Source organism: Xiphophorus couchianus, chromosome 14 (assembly GCF_001444195.1).
Source record: "Xiphophorus couchianus chromosome 14, X_couchianus-1.0, whole genome shotgun sequence".
Taxonomy (NCBI): domain Eukaryota; kingdom Metazoa; phylum Chordata; class Actinopteri; order Cyprinodontiformes; family Poeciliidae; genus Xiphophorus; species Xiphophorus couchianus.
Window position 1 is genome coordinate 22514023 of NC_040241.1, and position 19882 is coordinate 22533904.

Sequence of the window (19882 nt, forward strand, 5' to 3'; positions counted from 1 at the left end):
TTAAATTATTAAATAAAAACTATAATCTATTGACTGATAGAACAGGAAATTAATCAGTGGCAAATAAAGCAAATATTTATTATGTACTTTATGGATTATATAACTTTATTGATAAACACAACATCTAATAAAAACAACAACAAACAAACAAAAATAAAAACAAACACATTAAAATGGCATCACAACGTCTCACTTTATACATCATTATGTTTATAATGAAAAGATTAAATAAAATGGGTGTAATACAAACTTCAGCCCCCAGAGGCCGCTAAAGGACAGGTTACGCTTCTTTTCCTTGGATCTTCACAAACTTATTGGAGTTTTAAATATTTTAAAAACAACAGGATAAATAAGCAGATCGAGTAAAAAAATTTTTTTTTATTTATATCCCTGCTTTAATTCTTTTTCAGAGCCACATTGTTGCTGTAAAGAGAGAAACTGTTGTTGTTTTGGGACCAAATGCAAAGCAGATTTAATCTCTCAGGTTCCCATGACTTCACCCACAGTCTCATGCAGTGGATGTAGAAACCTTTACGTCCATCCTGTCCGTGTTAATGAGGTCAACTCTGCAGAAATCATTTTCACTTCCTGCTCCAGGAACGACGCCTTGATTAGTGGTTCAGATCTAAGGGAAGCCGGCTGGTTCTGACTGGCAAAAACAAACAAGAACCGTATCTGTCGGCACAGTTCTTCAATCGGGTCAAATTAATTTTATATCAATGTTATATTGCGGCAACATAACCTCACTCTGAATATTTTTGATGCAACTTATTTTACTAATTAATTATCCTTACAATTAATCAGTTAATCAAATTTCATATGTCACATTTTACTCATTTTTCATTTAACTATTTAGGCTGATTCCATACAAAATTCGAAATGCATAAAAAATGCAAATAAATTATTCAATTCCTTTGTTAAATAAACATTTTATTGCTTAAAATGCAACAACATGGCAATCCACTAGTGAACGCTTGATTATTTGTAACAAATGATGCATCTGCAGCTAAAAATGCCAACATGAACATGTGAAAGGTTCGGATCTGTTAGATTAACAAATTAGTAATTGGATAACAAAAGTTTTTTTACAGAAGCTAAAAATGTGCAACTTGAGAAGTTCTGGGTATTATAGGAAAAAAAGGTTTTTCACGCAAAATGTATATATTCTTTATACAATTTTGACTTAATTGCTGCTCTGAATGTGTTTTTCTTTCAGCAAATGGCCTTTTTGAGCCTATTATCAAGTTAACAAATAATCAATTACGAAATTAGTTGACAATTATTTCAATAATCGATTAATCGTGATTAATTCGATTAATCGTTTCAGCCCTAAATACTGAACTCAGAGTCCAGTGAAATAATGTCTTCAACAAAAGCACAGTTAGCAAAAATCTGTTATTTTAAAATACATTTAGATTAAATTCATATTTTTATCATTTTACTGTTTAAATTATTCAAACTTCCTGTTTCCTGAAAACGTCACTACTGGCTCATGCACGTCATCTGAAAAAAACAAAACGTCATCCTCCTACAACTTCCTGGCGTCTTCTTCGTCTGTTGCGTCAGCAGCAACGTCCGACTGTTGATTACGTGATTCATGTGACCCGAAAAAAGTATTTCGACCCGCCCTGCAGTTTCTACTCACAAGCACTAGATGGCACTCCTCTCCTTGTTCACCGGAATCTAGATAAAAACGTCACGTCGAAGTAGAAAGCCGAGCGTAGCTCTGCTTTGTTTGCTAACGACTCTTCCGGCTAAAAGCTACAACTAATTCAAAAAATGTATTTAATAATAGAGTTATATGGATACATTTACAAAGAAAACGAGACTCTGCAACCATTAGAAGGAACGTGAACAAAATAATCCATGTTTTTAATCCATCGGTGAGTAAAACTTTTTACAGTTTGTGACGTCAGGAGGTGAGATTTATCTCAGCTGTTTAAATGAAGCTCAGTGATAAATAAGTAATATATGCTGTAGAGTAAAAATGGAGGTTGTATATACACTCTGCTTGAAGTTGCAGTCTTGTTTTGAAAATAACATCTTCCTGTTTACAGAGGCCATGGTCGGAAAATACGTACAAATAAAATGAAACGTTTTTAATCCATCATGTTACCAGGAAGCATAAATATCCAGTTCAAGTGCTGGATCAGTGGCTCCAGTGAACTTTTACTGTTAAGACTGCTGGACATTTTAGCCTTTTTACTCTGCTTTTTGTTTTACGGTACAGTTTTTAGGGTATCTTTTACTATTTTACGGTAAAATATTTGCTTATCTTTTAAATACACATATCAAATGTAGTTTTTAGTATTCCTGGTTTAACTAGATGGCGTTGTTGAACATTAGTTTTATCCACAGCCTTATGCTTACACCTTTTTCAGAAGCAGTAATGTCCTCTATTTGATTTAAATATTGTTGTGAATTGCACTTTTAGGTTCTCAAACAAGGTGGATGAGGTTAAAATCATCTAAACTCAGTTTTTCATCTCCTTTCTGGGAAAAACTGCTCAAATAGTATCTAAAATATCGACTTTTCCTTACATCTTAACTCTTTTCCCAAAACTGGAAGAGCTCAAATAAGATCCATCATAACTTTTATGGGTCATATGTGGAAACATTTCTGTGGAGGTGAGTCCCTCAGTGGTCGCTGTTTTTTAAATGCTGACTGGTCCCACGTTGGAGAGTCTGCAGGGTGCTGGAGTACGGCCGAGAGTAACAGCAGCAAAACAGCATCTTCTACAGGGAGACGGAGAAAGACAGACAGGCAGGGTCTGTTCAAAATGTTCAGTCTCAGCTGGAGGAAAAACTCTTTGAGTCATACAGAATTTTCTCATAGTCTTCAAATTGCTTGTCTGATTGTAAGCAAAATAATAGCAGAATAAGGGATGACTCAAGACTTTTGCACAACACCGTAGCAATAGAAGACACCTCTGAGTTCATGCCAAGTGCTTAACAAGTCAAAATGATGTTTTTCTTTCCATTAAAACATTTAAATATGAGGTCAGATCAAATGTTTCTGAAATATAAGTGACAATATCATCCGTATATAACTTGATAAAAGTTACTGGAAACATAATTAGAGTAAAATTCGATTGATTTTATTAAACAGATTTGGTTTCTGTCCCAGTTTGTCTGGATAATGTTTTCTGTCCTTCACCCAGCCACTGGGAAGATGTTTCTGAATCTGTTTTGCACCATTTAATTCAGGCAGTCTAAACACATACTGTACTCTAACATCAGGAACATTAAATAATTGAAGCACACGGATCAATACTGGTTATATTGATCTGCTACAATGAAATTCAGTATATCCCATCTTCTCTCCTCTTTCTGATTTTTCTTTTTGGCCAATTAACAGAGAAGAAAATCAGGTAGAAAGAAGCAACAGTGAAGGCGGAACCAAGACTATTAACTTTTTCTTATTATTAAATGTCGCTGGTGTTTAAATCCGTACTGTGTCTTTAAAATTATGTTTCTGATGGCCCAAAGAGACTGACAGCAGATTTACAACCAGTTTCTGGTCTCTTTCATATTAATGTTGAACTCTCCGTTTTAAAACTCCCCCGTCGTAACAATCTTTATTTCACTATTTGTGACGCCAGCTACTCTGAGACAACTTAATTCCCAGTAAACAGGCTTGACCTTTCTTGACCTGATGGATTTCTAATCTCCAAGGCCGAGGCAAGATAACCTGGATGACATTTCAGTCCTGGACCAGAGCCACAAAAGGCAAATCCAACCGAGTCAGCTGCTTTCGCAGACAGGAGGAGAATGTCCCGGCTGGAAATACTTTCCATCAGACAGAAGATAAAGCTGCCAGCGGTCACTGTGACACCAAAAAATACATTTAAATCCAATCCTGTTGCCAGAATAAAACTACAACTCCACTTAAACTGTAGATTATGGGACTAAGATTCAACAGAACATTTTCTTTACACTGTCAACATAGTCTATTTAGTCAATAGGGACACAGAAAAGGCTCAACTAGCATCTTCTGCGATTCTAAAATCTAGATTTTAGAAGAACCTTTGAAAATTGTCACCTTACATGCAATTACATAATAACTTAAGAGACAGAGAGAAGCCTAACAGAAGGATTAAAAATCTAAAGTTAAACTTTTTAAAATTTAACCTCGTTTATGATGATGGAGAAAAACTTTTCCAGATATATTTCATAAAATCAATTGGGTAAAATGACTTTCTGCGTGTGTTTCAGCAGCGTCACTGTCTCGTTCTGAAAACATTTGGGAGAATATGAAAGAAAAAATACAACAATAAATGGTTGTAGCAGCTGAAGTTGGAGAAAAAAAAGGCAAAACATTTGTAAATCAAAATGATCTTCCTGTTTTGAAACGTTCCTTTTCTGATTAGTTCAACAAAATACAAAAAACAAATAATTTTTTAAAAATCCTTGTTTCACTTTTTTCTAATTTTATGAGGTTTTTTTTTTATCTGATCGTTTTTTGTTTTTTTTCTTGTGTTGCTTCCTTCTCAATCTGACGTCTTCACCAGCAGATTTTGAATAATATTTCAGCTGATTTGGGTTTGGGTCTGCTTTCTGATTTCTCAGTCCCAGTTAGCATTAGCATTAGCCACAGAACCGATTGGGTTGTCTTTGTTTCCTTATGTATGAGCTGCAAAGTGTAAAATTCAAACACAAAAGATTTAGCAGTTTTTTGATATTTACTTTTCTCACATTTTGCGCACTTTCATCACATTTAAAATGGAAATGTCTAAAAAAGCAAACTGTCATATATTACCATTTTAACAACCAAAAAGCTAATCGGTTATGTTAGTAACACTAATTGCGCGGTTGTAAAACATGGCAATATAATGTTTGAAAAATTGCAACATTTGTTACGTTTCAGCTGGTGTGGTTTGCTTTCACACTGCACTGTATCGATCAAATCAAACCCTTTAAGAAACCTATTCACCCTCCTCAACCGTGGTGGCGCTGCACCGGGAGCCACTGAAGGAAACTACAGAAAACCTCTGAAGAAGAAACTGAGCATTTCATAAAATGTAAGCAAAAATGGATTAGATTTTAGCAGTTGTAGGATTTCTCTTTTGTCTTTGGTAAATAGCCACATGCATTTTCTCCCACTAACACTAGACTCTCACATGTTTGTTTTGGTTGTATTTACCCAGAATGCCCTGCTCTGTAGTCCACTTCCTGCTTTTGGAGCTGTCTCCGGTCTGCTTGGCGTTCGCATTCAAACCGCACCAGAGTTCACGTCAACCAAACTGAGGTCTAGGCTTTTAGGCAGACCAGAGTTCACATTTTTGGTCCACATTAGAGTTCGATTGTGCATTCACACCTCCTCAAATGAACCGGACTTTCTAGGCCAACAAGAAAGATGAGTCATTAAAGTTCTGTATTGACTATAGAAAACCGAACTCCTGCACCACCGTGACATATTCCCTCTGCCACAAATTGAGGAGCATTAGAGGCCTTGGGGCCAGCTAAATACTTCTCCAGGCTGGATGCAGCGACAGGTTACTGGCAAGTGGACGTGGCAGCGCATGATAAACACAAAAGTCCATTCAGAGCGACCATCGGGCTATTTGAGGCCAACAGAATGCCATTCGGGCTTCAGAATACCCCATTCATTCCTCCCAGATCTGAATTTCACTCACCTGCTCAGTTACCTTGATGACCTCATAATATTTTCTAAAACATTTGAGGAGAATCTGGAACACATCCAGCTGGTCTTTGATGTGCCAGTTGATGAGGAAGGAGGTGCAGTATCTGGACCACATGGTGTCTGCAGAGGGAATCAAGAAACAGATCCAGGATGTCCCTTATTTTTTACTTTTTATTTTTTATATTATCCACCTTCATCATTTAACAGAACACTGAGGCTGTGTAAGTCAAATGCACGTTGTTGGGGCAATTTAGCAGTTTTGGCGAAACAACAAACAGAAAACATTGGCTGTCATGTTTAAAGGGCACACGTCCAATGATTCTTCATTGCTACAGCTCATCACAGTGCTGCAAGCAGAGTGTCTTGTTTATTAGTAATTAAGAAATTCAAATGGTTAAAAAAAAACTATTACATTAAATATAATGTAAATGTACATTTACATTATATTTAATCCAGAGTGGCTGCTTTGCATGATTCCACTGAAACGTGGAAACGGAATGGAGCGGGTCTCCTCTCTGCTGCATGACGAGGAGTCAAATCTTCCTGCCAGTTGTTTCTGAGCCATGTGCGCGGTTGGGATTTCAGAGTCAAACATATTATTGCCTACATTTCTTGTGACAAATTCCTTTATTCCCCACAATCCTATTGGATACTAGAATGTCTGATGAGCTAGTTGGAGGCTTTTTTGCCCCATCAGGGCAGCCTCCACACACCTGTCAGTGCGATACTGTGTGTCCTCGCAACCTTATCAAATTCGTGTCACATAATCGGTGTTCACGATCTGAACAGTTTCCTGCCGACACTGTGTGACACCGAGTACACACATGTGGTCATAAAAGTGTATCCTTGTGCGGATGACTGCGTCAAGTCCATCTTGAGTGGACCTCCGCCCAGTGGAGTATGCCAACACTGAGGCCTTTAGGCTTTTAGAGAACTCTACAGTTGATAACAGAGATTCTACTGGTCAAATATGTGCCAGGAAATCAAATCTTGGTGTGAGCAGTGTGAAGACGAAGGACGACTCCCACAAGAAGTGTCGGAGCTCCTCTTGTCAGCATCCACAGCAGTTGCCCCATGGAACTTGTATCTACAGACTTTCTCTGCCTGGAGAAGTCGAAGGGGGGCATTGAAAATATACTTGATGTTACTGATCATTTTCTCATTGTGCTCAAGCCTACCCCATCAAAGTGGGCTCTGTGGCCAAGGTTGTGTGGAAGAATTTATCAGGTGGTAAATGTCCTGTACTTTTATAGCGCTTTATGAAGTCCAGAGAACCCCAAAGTGCTTCATACTACATTCGGTCATTCACCCATTCACACACACATTCACACGCTGATGGTGGCACGGCTGCCATGCGCCAGCGCCACTTCTGACCACCACCAGCAGGCAAGGTAGGTGAAGAACAGCAACCCACTGAGTGCAGGACTAACTTCTACCACCATCATCGTCGTTCCTTCTGTTTTCCAGGAAATCTCCATGCCGATCAAGACACAATGCAAGTCCTGCTGCTGTTTCAGCCTCATTGTGATGAAATAAGCTAAAAAAAACATTTTGGCTGGTGTAGCTAACTGTTCAACAAACCTTTAGCAGTTAATATTGGATGTGTGACCATCCCATGATTAAGATGACTGAACCAAAAATACTTGGTTCCTTGGTTTTCTTTTTATGCATCACTTGTACATTTAATATTTAGTACGTTATGTTGACAACTTGACAGCTAAAACCAATGGCAGCTATCGTTGGCCAGCAGTTTTTTACTGGAGGATGGGATCTTGCACGTGCATCACATCACACTGAAGCGTGTCAATACATGACAGTAAACTAACAACAAGATGTTATAAACCATCCGTTTCCATGGCAACAGACCGTTTTACCTAATTCAAAAGGAGTTTCCAGAGACATAACACTGGACACGAGTTGAAGGTTTCAAAATCAAATATTTTTCTCCACCGCAATGAAATTCTTGGGTGGAACAAATGTGCCTGTCGTCCTGCGCCTGAAGTGATATATGACAGTTACTTAGATGAAAGTGTGTTAGATGTGAGAAAAGTAAGCTAAATATCAAAAAACTGCCTGCTGAATCTTTTGCATTCAAATTTTGCTCTTGCAGCACATTTATGAAGCAACATAAGGTGGAGCTGAAGGGGAATATTTGTCCTAAGATTCCCAGAATATAAAAAGAACAGGACAGTAAACATGTCACTCCTGCGTGGAGTACTCCTCTTAACCAGAAAGCTTCTACTGACTTCCCACAAACACTTTATCAGAGGTCGCGACCTTCCTGTGTTTAGTCATCTCCCGACCCCCAGTTTTAGATCGGTCTCTCATGACCCTGTGACCTCACTGTGACGTCGCACTGACCCAGGACAAAGCACAGAGTCTCTTGCTACGTAACAAACCAGGAAGCCATAAAACAAGACATCCTTACCATGAAATAGTGCCTGTACTTCCTGGAGACGATGAAGAGGATGATGGGGTTGATGCAGGAGTTGACGGTCGCCAAGTTGATGCTGAAGTAGTCGAGCACCAGCAGTATACTGCAACCGACAGGAGGCGAGGCGTTCAGAACAAAACCACAAATTTAAAAATGACTCAGCCTTCAGTTTAAGTTTTGGCACTCACTTCAGTAATTCACAGCGGCCAGGGTCGTTGGGGTCGTAGATCGTCAACTTCAGCAGCCGACTGAAGTGAAGAGGAAACCAGCAGAGGGCAAAGATCACCACCAGGCAGAACACAGACTTGGCCACTTCGCGGCGCTGCAGAGAGGACATTTATTCAAACCTTAGTGTATTTGAAGAGATTATTTACTTAAGTTCAGATTTTTGATTTCTGCATGTACAACAGCTGTCGTCCAAACTTTCTACAATCATGGAGTCTCGGTTCATCCTTAGGAACAATTTACCGATTCTTGAAGGAGCCGCGTTCACCTGTTCAAAGAATTATATTAAATATAGACAAGATGGGAATGTTCCAGCATCATCCCGCCCAGAAAGGGGACGTGTTCTATGTAGGTCTGTCACAATAACACATTTTGCTGGTATTGAGGAAGAATGTATTAAAACTTTGAACAAAACGTTTGGCTCGTCTCTTCCTCAACACAGCCGGGTTCTTCTCGGCGAGCGGCGGCCAGCTGTAAAACGAAACTAAACAAAGCGTGCTGACGTCACAGATCACAGAGTTTAATTCATACAAAGCAATGAACAACAAAGCTGCAGAGGTACAGAGATATGCATTTCTCATAAAATAACAACACACAAGGAGAGACAAAAACAAACACAAAACACACAGACAGACAAAGGCGCCCAACGTGGAGAGAAAAAAGATGGCAAAAACTCTCTGTATATTAGCGTTACATGTACTTTATAGTGAGTAGGCGTTTCCTCACTTTAATATATGCAAAGAAGGCGTTCTGTTGTTCAACCAATCAGAGAACCACCTTGGAAAAACGTCAACCTTCCCCTAAGTTTTAATGACCAAACTCAAGAGTCATTTTAGTTGTTAAAGTTATAAGTTAATTTTCACAAAACCTATTTTACTCTTTTGGACTCAGCATCTCCCAAGATTTGAATCTTTGCCTTATCACGAACAATATTTAAAAGGTATATCCGAAATTAAACATAGATGTTTCCCAGATTCGAAATCTGTGCTCAACTCCAGATGCAGCTCAGAGCCCCTGGGAAACCCCCAACCTTCGACCTCTCGGCAGGGGAAGATATTATTTATGGCCTGCTAATTTAAAGCCTTTCAAGAGAATAGTGTTTTGTGGCTGCTCTAAGTTACAGCCCTGCCAGGAGAATGTTTATCTCTGCTTAACATTTGTCCAAATAGGAATGTTTATCTCTTAAACGCACATGGCATGAGATTAGCCATATTAAACACTCAACAATATTCATATTTCCTTAACACTGGACAATAAATTGTCCCAGCAGTTATTGCAATAAAATATTGTTGACTGAAACCATTTTCAACTAATCTAATGGTAAAAGTAATAATGCAAGAACACATTCTGAAAGATCAGTAAACTTTATAGACTAAGAAAAATTTAACACTCAAACTGGAGAACATTTTAAATATTTAAAATAAACAAAACAACAGAAATAACAAATAAAATTAATTATGAAGACGGTAAACAAAATTGTCCTTCAAGAAGAAGGGCTAGTTGAGACCAAAGCACCAGACTGAAGACTTTTGTCCTACAGTTTTGGTAGAAAGAGAGCAGAAAAATAGAATAGCAATAAATCACAGAAATGAAGTTTGACTAAAATGCAGCTTCATTAAGTATTTACCGTTCCTTTAAACCAGGGATGTCCAAAGATTTTGCCCCAGGAGCCAAAACTGGCAAATTTTAAATACTGGCAGGTCACAAAATTCATTGAATTAAAATGCAAAAATTAATTTAAATTTATTTTTTTTGTTTTGTTCTACCTGCTCAACATTAATAGTTTTTATGAAATGTGTGTGACATTCAAGATGCAAAACATAAAAAAGGCTTAGAACTGTTGCCTCATTAGAAAAAAACAATTTCCAAATTCTTTTGATCACAAATTGTTTTATATTTTGTAGGCCAGTTTTTTAATCATTCTTGACTTGTGGTCTAGGGCCAAAGAAAATCATTTCCAGGGTCACAAACGGCCCCCAGGCCATGCTTTGGACACCCCTGCTGTAATCATATTCTGCGTACCTGTTTCAGTTGTTCACCCAGTGACCGCTTTAGGTCTCCCTTCTTGTGCCGGAGCAACTCGTGACTCATGAGGCCGTAGAAAATCGCCGAGCAGGTCAGAGGGATGCAGAAGTAGAAGCCAAATATCCACCAATCCTTGAAGTTGATGTAGAACTGAAAATAGAAAAGTTAAAGGTGACATATTATGCTTCCTTGAACAGGTCAGGATAGATCTACGGGCTACAAAACATGTTCATCATATTCTTTGCACAGATAATGGGATGTTAGTCTGCTCAGTTCTGCGTGTATTGTAGTTTCTTTGAGAATGAGCTGTTCCAGGGCCTCTGTCACTTTAAATCCAAATAAGTTGCTGCTGGCCAACCCCTTTGTCGTTCAGACAAATCAGCTTGACTCGAAAAGTAGAAGCCATGAATAAACTGACAAAAACAACTTGGGAAAACAATTTCAGTCATTCTGTTCAATACTGCCGTCCCTCACTTCCGATATCCATCATGACGCCTCGAATGATCGAGTGACGCAGTTGCAAAGGGTCAATAACTAAACGACTGGGTGTTTTTGGAAGCAGTTGGAACCCAAATGGAAGTAGGAAACACATGAAAAATGTGAAGTTTGCATGATGGACCCACGTCGGCAAAATCTCTATTTCCGACATAAGCGTACGTTGTAAACCTACAATTTACTTGAATTACTGTGTCTTCTTCTAAGTCTCATTGATAACTCATCGCTTTGCTAACTGCATTACAGAAATGTATTCATGCTGATTCCCTGATCCTCCCGGACGTTTGCTGACTTCCCACAATGACTCTTTTCCTGCCTAGTTTCTCTGATTAGATTTCACTCAGCAGATAAGCACCAGCCATTCCTCTCTCTTCCTTTTGTCTTCTTTGGTGTAGAAATAAATGAACGACTGCATGGATTTCACTCAGGAAACAAAACAAACATTTGAGATGAAACATACTTCAGAATAAAGGCGACGTTAAAAGGCTTACTGAAGGAGCAACAAGACCGGAAGAGAGAAAAAAGAAAACTGATTGGATAATGGGAGCAGAAAAACGGCAAAGTGGTTAAGAGAAAAGTCTGTAGAATGTGCTAAATTTTTTTATCCTAATCATTAGAATAAGTGATAGCATAATCAATTAGTTAGTTGCAGCTCTATTATAGTTATAAAGTAGACATAGTTATAGGAAAATACATGAACAAATTAATAATTCAGTATTATTAACTGTATAGTAAGTAAACAAGATGAAAGTGTTTTTATTTTCTTGGACAGAAGGGAAGGAAAATAGATAGATAGATAGATAGATAGATAGATAGATTAGATGTGACTTTCAGTCATTTACAGTTTGTTAGGCTAGAAAACAGCAGCATTGTTATAACAGTTGGATAAATTAATTTAGAGCAGGAATATAAATCTCACTTTGTGCTACAGGTTGAGGAGTTTTCAGCTGAAAACTGAAGCTCAGCAGCGAATAAACATTTAATAACTCTTAATGCAAATAAACATGATAACAGACTGATGTATACCTAACCCTTTTATCCTGATATTCAACAAGAAGGTTAATTTCACTGATTAAAAGGTTATTTTAACTGTTGCATCAGTTTTGGTTTTAGTAGCAGCGTGAAAAGTGGTCTGCCTACTGGCTGACTGTAAATCAGCTGACCTGGGTTCAGGTTTAAGTGGCGGCCTGCAGCATGTTTGTAAACAGGAAATGCAACTAAACTAAACTATCTGAGGCAAAGAGGCAAAGAGGTGGTGGAAGTGGAGCAGACGGTTGGAGGCCGATCATCAAGCTGTGGAGTTGGACGCTGCTGGTGGTAAAAGTAGTTTCATTTACTCTCCATTGGCCAAACCTTAGATGAAACGGCACAACTATGGCCACTGGTTCCTTCATAGGGAGATATGCTGTTCAAAGCATCTTTGAAACGGAAAGAATTTTCACAGGGGTGACCAGACCAGTAAGAATTACTATAGTAAAAAAAAAACAATTTGACAGAATTGGAATTGGGTCACTTCAGGGTGCAGTGTGAACGCAGCCTATATGACCTGAACATGATTCTCTAAGGGGGCCATGGCCCTCTCTTGCCTCTCTTTAGGGGCGCCACTGCTTTGTTTACAGTTGTAGCTTTACAAAAGCAGCAACCATGCCCCCATTAACTCCTCAGATGTCTGTTAACAGACACAGCTATACCCTGACACATAAACACACACAGTCAGCTCCAGCCTGTAAACACACACAAGACTCACTTTCAAGAAGGAGTTCTCGGGTCTCACTAGGCAGGTAGTAATGGTCATGTTGCTGTTGATAGAGAAGCGGTGCAGGTTGAAGCTGATGGCCTCCGGCACGGCCAGTAAGGCAGACAGTATCCAGATCACGGCAATCTGCACCACCGTTTCCTTGGGAATGCCGTTGCACTGAATCCGAGACCAGGACACCACCGCACGATACCTGCACACAAAATGTAACCAGTTTTAGGTTCACCAACAGCTTTCAGACTTTCAGCTTTATTAACACAAACAATGTTGTATGTTTTGGTTCTTCATTACACCTCATTAAATCTTTCACATCCTGTCAAGTTAAGACCACAAGCTTTATTTGGGCCTTTATTCAAAAACATCACATCTTACCAAATATATTTGGTCTAGTTTCTACTGCAAACATCTCAGTACACTTGAAATAAGACAAAAATTAACTTAAAAATAATTTTACAGACATAAAGAGCTTGTTTTAAGTCAATAGTTCCTTAATATTCCTTTTTCAAATACTAGTTACAATGGCAAATTTTTTTCACTTACAATGCATTTATCTCTGATTTCTTCAAAACAACTAAGAATATTATGACTTTGTTTTCATAACATTATGACTTTATTCTTGTAATATTATGACTTTATTCTCCTACTTATTTTTATTTTCTTGGCCCGAACACTCGGCCGTATAAGTTGCCGTGGACATTGTGTGTTTGTGTGTTACCTGTCCACACTGAGAGCAATCAGGTTGAGGACGGTGATGCCGACTGAAGTCTTCTGTATGAAGGGTAACAACTTACAGAGGAATTGACCAAGCGGTTGGTCGGCGAATGGGAACTTCATTGCAAGGAGCTGCACACAAGAAAACACCAACAAAGCTTCAGCAGATTGACAAAGTGCCACAAAGTCTTTGTGATTTGTGTGGGTGGGGTGTGTCAGGAAAAAAACACCTTTGGACAGGTTGTTAAAATTTTGACGGCTTTTCGCTACATTTGTTGAGTTTTTAGAAAGGGTTCATAGAAAAATTATTTTGAAATAATTGTGTGTGGCTGAAAAGCACAAGGTTTTAATAAAATGCTGTGTTATTGAATTAATTAATTTATTTTGAAATGTCTAGAATCTGTTGTGCGCGACATCGTCAATGATTACTCATTGTTTAGTCAAGTGTCACTATGTAAGTAGTATTCCTAAACATAAATCCCTGAGTAAAATCGTGACTTAAAAGGTGTCACACAATCTGGTTCTGGTCGGAATAATGGGACATAATGAAGGACGACCAAAACTGTTGAGAACTGTCACATTGTAAATCTGGTGCCATTAACATGAGTTTCATTGGAGGTTGAGATGAGTTGTTTTTATACCTGATAGTCCAGCAGACTCGGTTTGTTTGGAGACCAAACTTGTAACATTTGCTAAATTTTCAGTTGGTGCGGTTCGCTTTCACACTGTACTGTCAAACAATCCAAACTAACTGAAACCCTGTTCCTCTCCTCACCTGTGGGGGCGCTGCACCAACAACTACTGAAGGAAACAACTCAAAAACCGCAAAAGAAGAGAGTGAGCGCAACTTTCTTTTTCACAAAATGTAAATAAAAATGGTGTAGAGTTAGATCTCTTTTGTCTTTGGTAAATAACCACTTCTGGAGCAGTCTGCGGTTCGCTTGGCGTTCACATTTGCACCAGAGTTCACTTCAACCAAACCGAGACCGAGGTTTTTCGACACACCGGAGTTTGCTTTTTTGGCCATCTCCCCAGACAAACCGGACTTTCCAGGTAAACAAACTGGAGTTCGATTAAAGCGGATTAAACAGGGCTGGTGTGAATGCACCTTCAGATCTGGCAATTCTATATGGCCCAAAATGAAGATGGGTTTGACACCCCTGAATTAAGCTACAGGTGAAAACACATGAGGAGCTGTACCTTGTAGACATTGATTGGGCCGTCTATGACGATGTATAGTATGTCTCCCACGGCGAGGCTGGCTATCAGGGCGTTGGGTCCGTTCCTCATACTTTTATTTTGGCAGATAATCCTCAACAAGGTGACGTTGCCGATGATCCCCACAGCAAAGATCAGGAAGGAGAACGCCGTGTTGATGTACTTGAAGATGGCTCTTACCGACATTTCCTGGGTACACTGAGGGCGGACTGGCTTATGGTTAAGGTTTTGAAACGAGTTGTTGAAACTTACAAGTTTTCTAACATGTTTGGCCCTCAGTTTGTTCTCAGCTTTCAGGTTTTCTGCTTCGGAGTCCAACAAGACGAGCGGTTTATTGACGGTCTCTTGCAACATGTTCGTCTCTGCGTTTGTAGGACGATTGGTGCTGGAGAGTTCAGACAACGTCACCTCTGACTGGAGAGGCTGAGGCGTGAAGCTGCGTAGGCCACCAGCATGGGAGACAAACAGGAAACACCAGACAAGCAGCAGCGAGAGGAACATGGACTTCCTGGGTTTCACTGTGAAACCTTTTGCTGAGTCAACATCCCGAACTCCAGAAACCATCCTGAACTCTGCTGTGAAATCCTTGAACTGACTGGAGAAAGTACTTACAGTAGTTGCTTGGTGTCCTCAAAACCAAACTAGGATCTGTTTATAGCAGAACCTTTTAATGAAAACACAAATATCTCTAACTGATTCAGCATAAACTAGGAGTTATCAGATTGATTTGTTGTTTGGAGACAATCTGGGGGGGAAAAAAAGAGAAAAACAAATTAGTTTGTGCAGACACTACTAAACACAACTTCAAGACCTTGCTTGTTTTTTTAATGACAGAATAGTAACAGGAATACCTTCCAGATGTATAATAAAACTTTAAATCTGAACCATTACAAACTTCAAAGCTCAGAACAACCCTAAAATCTGTGGCGAAAGCAAATTTTTATGGATTTTTGTTAACGCCTAAAGGCAGAAAACAATCAGTGGGGAAAAAGGTACGAATTAAAAGTCTATAAAATTTACCACCACACACCATTCTGTTACCATTTATGGTTCCTACTGGGAACCTAAAATGTCATCAAACAGATTAATTAAATGTTGTTGGGGGATCTTCAATGACCACTTCATCAGGCAAAGTCTGCAGTCTAATTCAAATATTCTTCATATATCAATAATCAATATTGATATGAAGATATGAAGAATATCTGAATTAATATGAGTTCCAACAACATTTAGTTTCCCTTTGGGATCAATAAAGTGTTTTTTAATTTGAAGAAAGTTAAGAAGGTGAGGCATAATTAAAATCACCAGATATTGCCACAAACGCATTTTGGTGGGGCGCCTGTATCCTAGCAACAACAGAACTGATGACATCACAGGCTGAAGTTTGAATGTAAACAGTTGCTAATATAACACTGGTGGTGAACTCTCTCTGTAAACAAAATGGAGTTCAACTGGACTGCAGAGACAACATTTTTCAACATTTATTTTCCTGTTCAGAAACAAATTTTCCTCTTCAATAAATTACTATAATCTTTTCTGATCGTATCATTTCAGCTTTTGCAATGTTAAGCAGCTACTCGTTGTTGTAAACCATCCTTTTGCTATTTTTACTCATCATCACTAAAGAGCATATATATACAGTATATATATATATTTATACATGTATACAAAAAGCATTGGCAAACAAATAAGTTATTTTTCCATGCAGAAAAGCCTGAATAAAAGTTTTTAAAAAACTCAGTGAATAACTCTGAAGAATTTGAATTAAGATGACATGGGTCATAACATTTAATTTCCCTTTGGGACCAATAAAGCATTTTTGGATATGAATTTCAAATGTGCTGCTAGAGTTTTTTGGATTAAACACAAGAAGCACTTCCTGGCTTCAAAATAAAATGAAGACAAACGATGCTACAATAATCATTTACTTACTCTTAAGTTTAACTAAAATGTAGTTAATTTATTGTCCTTATTTCCTAATGTTTAAATCTGACCACAGCAAACTAGCTAAAAGTTTTAGTTAGATTTATAATCTTTCAAAACCACAATATGCTGAAAAACTCTAACATTTGGTCTGTGAAGAAGTCATGAACATGACAAAATAATCTGGATTTAACACTAAACAATCTTAGATTACGCTGCTGTAAAGAGTTTATTTCTGTAATAAAACATTTTTTAGCTAAAAAAAAAACCCCCAAACATTTCTCTCTAAATGTTTTTCTGAATGATCAGAAAGAAAATTATTGAAGAAAAAAAAAAACCTCAAATCTCACCTGTTTCTATTTGTCTGCTCTTTATTTTTATTTTTTTCCAAATATATTCCATGTAAGGTTGAGGGACAAAGCAGCACAAAAAAGGACAAGTGCGCCGTTCAGGGTCGAGACAAAACTGGTCCAGACGGTTGGGTTCTGGTTCTACTCACCCTTATTCGCGGCTCTCTCCTCCTCCTGTCCCTCCTCCTGTCATCCTCATTAGCTGCTTTTCTGCTTCCCTTCTTTGTCGCCTGCCTCTGGTGCCGCCCTTTCACTTCACCTCTCCGTCATTTTCTCCGGCTTTCTAATCCTCCGTTTCACTCGGTAACGACTATAACTTGCCTTTTGTTTTCACGTCGCCATGGCAACTCAGAGTTGAGCCGAAAATTTGCGACTTTTGGAAATTCTCCGAGTTTCGAAAGTCTTTTATTTTATTTTATTTTATTTTTTAACATTTATTAAACTTGTAAATATCCAAGTTTTATCTAGATTAATCTGACATTTTTAAAGTTTTTATTTTTGGCAGAGATTTACTGCTTTTTGTTCTTTGGCCCTAATCCGCCATCTTGCAGTAAACCAGTGCTATACACTTTATGCGACGCATAGAGGCGCCATGTTAGAAGAGGCGCCAAAACGATACCGGAAATCTCCACGAAATTGTCTAGTAAAAAAACAATAAAATCTCTGAGTCCTAAATGTAAAAAAATAAATAAATAAAATCAGAAATTTTGACATTAATATCATAAATTGTGTAGGGAAATTATTTAAACATCAAAACATTTCTGAGTGTTTTTCTCACACGTTTAACTTTTGAAGCACTGAAATCTCCTTCATCTTTCAAAAAAATTTCTGAGAATCTCACATTTTTGGAGATCTTGGGCAGAAATGTACTATTTTTTCTATCTACAATGGCCTTAACACCCCATTGTGAAAAACTGCCATACTTTAGAAATTTTAAGAACAAATGAATTCATTGAAAAGGTTTTCAACATAGGTCCATGACCCATAGTATGACCACGAATGTACTGAAGTGAGGTCAGGAGATTTTATAGACTTAAAGGAGTTAAATTGTTTTTTGTTTTTGTTTTTTTTTTTGCATTTGACTGATTTTCTTTTCTAAAATGCAACTCAATAAAATGACAAAGTTAGGGCCATTGTAGATAGAAAAAAGGAGTACATTTCTACCGAAAAACTCAGAAAGTTTAAGATTAATCTCAGAAACTTTCCTGGAAGAACAAGAAAATTTGACTTCAAAAGTTAAAAAAGAAAAATTCTACTTTTGAAACTAAATATTTCAGCTCAGAAATATCCTTGTTTTTCCAAGAAAACTTCTGAGACAAATCAGATTTTTAGAAGAAGTTTACTAATTTCTTTTTCTTCCAACAATGGCCCTTATATATCACTGTAGCACTCAGAGAGAGAGAAAATAAGTCAGTTGATCACTGACTCTTATGTTTATTGTTGTATTTTTTTACGTTGTTTTTGAGTGAAATAAAGTATCTGACATGATATTTTTGAGATCATTTATTCACTTTTGTTTCTTCCTTCGTTCCCACCTGCTGCCGTTGCTCATCCTTTTAGCTTCCCGCCTCTGTTGTCCCCTCTTCACCTCCTCTCTGTTTCCTTCTTGTTTTTCTCCTCCATTTTCCTCAGTTACGACGGAACATCTCGTAAACACGACTCTGAACTTTTACAGTCTGACACAAACAGACGGCAGTCTTTCTGCTTTACCACCCAAGCTTTGGTTGGTAGTTTGGTGGAAGATTGTAAATTTTAATATTGGGTTGCTGTTTGAACACAATTGATGCCACACAAAGTCATTTTCTTCAAGCTTCTCTTTTCATCTCACACACAACTTTATAGTGTTCAAGGAAATTTGAGATACACTGAAGCTAACACTTAGTCTTTGGCTGCTTTGAAGGCAGCTCAACAAAAGTTGACAAGATTTCAATATAAAGCAAGTATTATTGAGAAAAGGTTTTGTTAGACAAAGGCAACATTTTAAGTGAGCAGAAAATGTTCTTCACATAAAACAAAGGATGGTAAACAAGTTTAATGCAACTTGATTGTGTGAAAGGCAACAAGTGGTTATAGAAAGTGAAGGGCGTTTCAAGTATTTAATTTACTTAACTTGAAAGCAAATTAAAGACTAAATATTAAAATTGCCTAATTTGTAAATAAGCTGTGATGCCAACAGAACTGTTTGGTATTAACAATGTAACTGAAGAGGACAGAAATAAAGTGAACACAGTTTAAATGACCAATGAACTGCTGATATCACAGTAAATAAGGAGTAATAAAGCCATTACTTCAGACTTTATAAGACTGGTTAAATGTTTTATTTATTTTTAGCTATGGTTATATGTAGAATCCTGCCATAATTACGAATACATTAATAAATGTCTTGATGTACGTACAGCTAAAAGGAGCTTTATAAATAAATTAGTGGCCCATTACATGGAACAAAATAATAAAAAGAAGAGATTTATTTAATAATTGATCAGTTAATTTGGTATAAATATATGTTCCTATTTAACTACTGTGACACTGCTCCGGTTATATATTTTCATGTGCATTTATTATTTTGTTGCATTTCATTACATTAATTTATTCAAGCTGCATTTTGAGTCTGTATTGATTTAATGAGCATTTTTTTATTTATGCATTTATTCTTACTCATGGTGGGCTTTGTCCTCCATACCGCTGCTGTAGAGCAAGTAGTAAATGTCCACTTACTGTTCTCGAGTACAAGTTAGCATTAGCACTGCAGCACAGTAGCACTATTTGCTACAGGAAGTTAAAAAGAAATGTTTTAAAGAGTAACTAACAACAAATCAATATTTCTACATTTATTCTTGATTATGACAGGTTTGGTCCTCCATAATGCTTCTGCAGGACAAGTGAATGTAAATATCCACTTTATGGTTTGCTATCTGCAACAGGAAGTTTCAAAAGAAACATGTTAAAGAGTCATTAACCCCCAAATCCACTTTTTTCTGGTAAACTGCTTCAGTGCATTCTCAAGGGTGCCATCTTTATGATTTCACACATTTATTCAAAATTTCAGTGTAAATTTGGTTAATTCTGAAATATTTGTCCAAAAACGAGAGAAGAGTTGGAATT

At 37.7% G+C, this 19882-nt stretch overlaps 2 protein-coding genes across 8 annotated transcripts in view; both read right to left on the reverse strand.

The window, feature by feature from the left end:
- LOC114156967 (myelin-oligodendrocyte glycoprotein-like) overlaps nucleotides 1–19882 on the reverse strand; it is a 1059483-nt gene that overhangs the window by 554843 nt on the left and 484758 nt on the right. The window lies entirely within an intron of this gene.
- On the reverse strand, nucleotides 87–17117 carry LOC114156931 (endothelin-1 receptor-like). Of its 6 annotated transcripts, XM_028037560.1 has the most exons (10): nucleotides 16930–17117; nucleotides 15120–15252; nucleotides 14490–14705; nucleotides 13294–13421; nucleotides 12570–12771; nucleotides 10325–10477; nucleotides 8266–8399; nucleotides 8072–8180; nucleotides 5636–5763; nucleotides 87–2735 (listed from the first exon to the last, which is right to left on the reverse strand). In XM_028037560.1, the coding sequence occupies exons 3-9, from the start codon at nucleotides 14691–14693 to the stop codon at nucleotides 5644–5646; spliced, it is 1050 nt and encodes a 349-aa protein (XP_027893361.1). In that variant the 5' UTR covers nucleotides 14694–14705; nucleotides 15120–15252; nucleotides 16930–17117; the 3' UTR covers nucleotides 87–2735; nucleotides 5636–5643. The 6 variants fall into 6 exon arrangements, with proteins under 6 accessions (XP_027893361.1, XP_027893362.1, XP_027893357.1 ...); XM_028037561.1 differs by lacking the exon at nucleotides 15120–15252; XM_028037556.1 differs by having other exon boundaries at nucleotides 14490–15252.